Here is a 5599-nt window from a genome sequence, read left to right as displayed (position 1 = left end):
AAATGGTTTCTGTTGCAATACGTTTTACAACAGACAAAAAGTTTTGCAACAGAATCGGCGTAATGAATACACGCCTGATTTTGTGCATTCTATGAGTGGTGACGACACAAGCACGTCACTTTCTGCTCAATGATGGCGACTGAACGACTTTACAGAACAAGAGGCTAGAGCTGTGTAACCACAAAAACAATATTGTCTAAGTAATAACTAAAGGCGAAATAACATTTTATTATAGTGACAACATAGTTAAGATAAAGGAGGAGAGGAGCATCATCTTGCAGTAATGTTTCGGGGCTGTCCCGCCAACGTTCTCCGACCATAATGTGAGACGGAGGAAAAGGGGTTCTTGGACCGAGCAGCCAGCACAGTCATAATCTGGATGACAAACATTGTTCAGTGGTGATTGTCACATCGTCCATGCTGGCTTCATTTTAGCTAGCTGTATGATATCCATCCATCACAAAGAAAGTCATCTGACAGCAAGTATTTCATCGTCGAAACCCCGGGAGGGGAACCGCTGAGGAAGGATGAAATTCACGGAGCACCTTTCGGCGCACATCACTCCTGAATGGAGAAAACAATACATCCAGTATGAGGTAAATAGCTAGCTAACGTTAGCTGGCTTGCTTTTTGGCTCGCGCAGCTAGCTAAATTATGCTATCTACAGTAGCTGCCAAAGGGGATTTTCTTAATGGAGCTTGATTTTTTATAGCCAACCCAACTAGTAAAACGGGTTAGCTTGCTAAATTATCTCGCTAACCAGCTAGCCAGTATCACAAATAGTTTCGGCTGAACCTTTGCGGACTAAACTCAACGATTTACGAAAAACGACTGATTTCAGCACCCAATGAATAGCCTGCTAGTACACAGAACAATCTCGTTTGTAATTGCAGGCTATTTGGGTGCTGAAATCAGTAGTTTTTGATAAAAACCTAATTTAATGAGACATCGGTGCTCCAGTCCGCCCACACTAGTCGCGGCTCAACTCCATCGTAAATCGTGGAGTTGAGTTTAATCGGCTAGGATTAGAGACTTCAGACGTTCAGGTTTCTGCACAGACAGTATAGATGCTCTAGACTAGTCTAGAGCGCCTGGTTAAATTGTGTTTGAGAGCATTTTTAAACCCTCTAAATGGTTAAGAAATATAGTGAGAAATAGATGTCATTGTTGCAATAGTTTGTGAGTGGGCAACATATACTATCATCTTAAAGCTGCAATATGTAACTTTTTGGGCAACCGACGAAATTCCCATAGAAATGTTAGCTATAGATCTGTCATTCTCATTGAAAGAAAATCTAAGAAAGAAAATCTAAGAATCGGTAGATGTGCGCTATTTCTATGCTTCCCTTCTTAAATTTCGTTTTCGCATCTTTTGCTTTCGCTTTTGTACACCAGCTTCAAACAGCGGAAGATACAATTTAAAATATATTTCACAGCGTTTAGATGGTACAATGATTCTCTACATTATAGATTGCTTGTTTTGTCACATAAACTGAAATTAGGCGAACTATTAGAATTTTAACAATTTCTGCATATTGCACCTTTAAATTGACATGTTGAATTATTTTGCCATATTAAAGTATTGTATATTGGGCTAACTTCCCTAATGTTGACAGTTTGTGCTACTACCTTACACAAACTTGCTTTTTCACCCCATAACATTTAGAGGAATTACACATCCTTTTTACCTCAGCATGGTGATGTTAGTATTAAGTTGCTCTGGATAAGAGCGTCTGCTAAATGACGTAAATGTAAATAATCAATGACATAATCAATCAATCACATTTATTTATAAAGCCCTTTTTACATCAGCAGATGTCACAAAGTGCTATACAGAAACCCAGCCTAAAACCCCAAACAGCAACCAATGCAGATGTAGAAGCACAGTGGCTAGGAAAAACTCCCTAGAAAGGCAGAAACCTAGGAAGAAACCTAGAGAGGAACCAGGCTCCGAGGGGTGGCCATTCCCCTTCTGGCTATGCTGGGTGGAGATTCTAATAGTACATGGCCATAAAGGCCAGATTTTTCTCCAAGATGTTCAAATGTTCATAGATGACCAGTAGGGTCAAATAATAATCACAGTGGTTGTAGAGGTTGCAACAGGTCAGTACATCAGGAGTAAATGTCACTTGGCTTTTCATAGCCGGGCATTTAGAGGTTGAAATAGCAGGTGCGGTAGAGGGAGAGAGTTGAAAACAGCAGGTCTGGGACAAGGTAGCACGTCCGGTGAAACAGGTCAGGGTTCCATAGCCGCAGGCAGAAGAGTTGAAACTGGAGGAGCAGCACGACCAGGTGGACTGGGGACAGCAAGGCGTCATCAGGCCAGGTAGTCCAGAGGCATGGTCCTAGGGCTCAGGTCCTCCGGGAGGGGAGGGAGAGACAGATCAATATCTTTGGTTTTGTACCATTGATTTTGTCACACGCTGGGATACACAGGACTAAGAATGCGGAGTTAACCTCTGAAATGTAACTAAATGTAACCGAAAATGTTATCTACAGAATCCCCCAAAGTAATGATTTATCATGAGCGTGCCGTAAACAATAACTAGTAATGCTGCATACTCCAAGAAAGGTTAAAATCTCACCTTTCTGGTAAGAATTGTTATAAATTGCTGAGGTGTAGTCACTTTTGAGGATACAAGCTCAAGGACACAGTACAAATATTTGATTATGTATTTCCTATTCAACAAAACTGTATGAGTAAGGCTTAAAATGAGTTATATTTTTTCTAAATAAAGTATAATAAATTTATAAAATGACTAACTATAAGATTTCACCTTCCTTATAACTGTAAAATACATATTTATTCTAAAGGTCTCTGGATCAAAACGTATGCCCCCCATTGCTGTGAACGTCTCACATAGCTCTAGCTTGGCTTCCTGAACTCGTTAGGAACTCGCCTTTCATCTTGTCCGTCTATGACAAACAGTGTTTTTTGTTTCAAAACTATGAAATATTTTAGATTTCTGAATGTGCTACAGTGACGGAACTACTCTCTCCTGCTGCGTTAAGATGTAAGGATACCAGGCATATGCGTTGTTAGTAGCTGTGATGTAGGGTTCAGCCAGGAGTTGATGGACAGTCGGAAGAGCGAATGAAATGGTAGGAGGGACATCCCAGCTTCAAGCGGTGTCAGATTTCACATCCCGCTTCACACCAGCAGAAGAGACAAACTCCTGTGTCTGTGAGAATCAGGGCGGTCTCTCTATAAAAGTTGCTGACCACACACCAATACATGGATTTGACAGTGAAACCATCACTTAAAGCTGCATTATGTAACTTTTTAGGCAACCCGACCAAATTCACAGAATTATAGATCTAAGTTATATATCTGTTATTCTCATTGAAAGCAAGTCTAATAAGTGGTAGATGAGGTCTATGTGCGCTATTTCTATGCTTCCCATTCTTACATTTCGTTTTTGCGTCTTTTACTTTCGGTTTTGTACACCAGCTTCAAAAAACAGAAAATACAATATTGTTGTTTATTGAAAAGATATTTCACATCAGTTTAGATACAATGATTCACTACACTATGGATTGCTTGTTTTGTCACATACAGTGCATTCAGAAAGTATTCAGACCCCTTCCCTTTGAGGAAAAAACTAACAATTTAATCAATTTTAGAATAAGTCTGTAACATAACAAAATGTGGAAAAAGTCAAGGGGTCTGAATACTTTCAGAATGCACTATAAACTGAATTTTAGCAACCAGGAAATGACAGAGTGACTTCTGCATATTGCACCCTTAAATAGCAACCAACTGTTGTCATTGTTGATATCCTATGCCGCGTCATGATTCGTTTAAGTTAACTAACACAAAAAGTGTTCTGTTCCCTTTTCCGTGATGGCAGCCTCCCGAAATCAACATCCGACTTTCCAAAATATAGATATAAGCATTCTATAAGTTCTCATCTAACCAACCATGTATTCCAAGTTTCCGTGTGGCCTTTGAATAGTGTTAGTTTAAACTGCGCTACATACCAAACGTTTGCCCCCTGTTCTATTGATTTCAGCATGATATCGATGGAAGTGATGAACAAAAAAAGTGATGTGTTACACTTACAGCGTTGGTGACCCACTTGAATCAAAATGCAACACTTCAAAATGTAGCAAGCTGTCTTCTACAAATTGTCCTCTACCTAGTGATGTACACATTATTCCCAGATTTCGTGTGGTTTTTGGAGCTGTGTTAGTTTTAACAGGACGTGCAACCTCATCTCCCCCTCTCATGCAATTGTTTTCAATGTGATATCGATATGAGTGATTAACAAATAACTATTGTGTTTTTCTTTCAGTTTTGGTGACCCCCAATTCAAAATGTATCACTCCAAAATGTACAGTGAGGGAAGAAAGTATTTGATCCCCTTCTGATTTTGTACGTTTGCCCACTGACAAAGAAATGATCAGTCTATAATTTTAATGGTAAGTTTATTTGAACAGTGAGAGACAGAATAACAACAAAAAAATCATAAAAAACGCATGTCAAAAATGTTATAAATTGATTTGCATTTTAATGAGGGAAATAAGTATTTGACCCTCTCTCAATCAGAAAGATTTCTGGCTCCCAGGTGTCTTTTATACAGGTAACGAGCTGAGATTAGGAGCACACTCTTAAAGGGAGTGCTCCTAATCTCAGCTTGTTACCTGTATAAAAGACACCTGTCCACAGAAGCAATCAATCAATCAGATTCCAAACTCTCCACCATGGCCAGGACCAAAGAGCTCTCCAAGGATGTCAGGGACAAGATTGTAGACCTACACAAGGCTGGAATGGGCTACAAGACCATCGCCAAGCAGCTTGGTGAGAAGGAAGGTGACAACAGTTGGTGCGATTATTCGCAAATGGAAGAAACACAAAATAACTGTCAATCGGCCTGGGGCTCCATGCAAGATCTCACCTCGTGGAGTTGCAATGATCATGAGAACGGTGAGGAATCAGCCCAGAACTACACGGAAGGATCTTGTCAATGATCTCAAGGCAGCTGGGACCATAGTCACCAAGAAAACAATTGGTAACACACTACGCCATGAAGGACTGAAATCCTGCAGCGCCCGCAAGGTCCCCCTGCTCAAGAAAGCACATATACAGGCCCGTCTGAAGTTTGCCAATGAACATCGGAATGATTCAGAGGAGAACTGGATGAAAGTGTTGTGGTCATATGAGACCAAAATCAAGCTCTTTGGCATCAACTCAACTCGCTGTGTTTGGAGGAGGAGGAATGCTGCCTATGACCCCAAGAACACCATCACCACCGTCAAACAAGGAGGTGGAAACATTATGCTTTGGGGGTGTTTTTCTGCTAAAGGGACAGGACAACTTCACCGCATCAAAGGGACGATGGACGGGGCCATGTACCGTCAAATCTTGGGTGAGAACCTCCTTCCCTCAGCCAGGGCATTGAAAATGGGTCGTGGATGGGTATTCCAGCATGACAATGACCCAAAACACACGGCCAAGGCAACAAAGGAGTGGCTCAAGAAGAAGCACATTAAGGTCCTGGAGTAGCCTAGCCAGTCTCCAGACCTTAATCCCATAGAAATGGGAGGTTCGAGTTGCCAAACGACTGCCTCGAAACCTTAATGACTTGGAGAAGATCTG

The 5599-nt window shown here is 41.0% G+C and overlaps 1 protein-coding gene across 1 annotated transcript in view; it reads left to right on the top strand.

Moving 5' to 3' along the window:
• Window positions 1-117: 117 nt before the first annotated feature.
• LOC311098962 (xenotropic and polytropic retrovirus receptor 1 homolog) overlaps window positions 118-5599 on the top strand; it is a 44246-nt gene continuing 38764 nt past the window's right edge. Inside the window, exon 1 of the mRNA XM_084139531.1 lies at window positions 118-596. Coding sequence (XP_083995657.1) covers window positions 528-596 — 69 coding nt within the window. The 5' untranslated portion in view covers window positions 118-527. The remainder of the gene's footprint in view (window positions 597-5599) is intronic.

The sequence above is a fragment of the Coregonus lavaretus genome (assembly GCF_964263955.1).
Source record: "Coregonus lavaretus genome assembly, chromosome: 23".
In the NCBI taxonomy this organism is placed as follows: Eukaryota; Metazoa; Chordata; class Actinopteri; order Salmoniformes; family Salmonidae; genus Coregonus; species Coregonus lavaretus.
The sequence above is the reverse complement of the archived record's forward strand: the minus strand, read 5'-3'. Positions and strand labels throughout refer to the sequence as shown.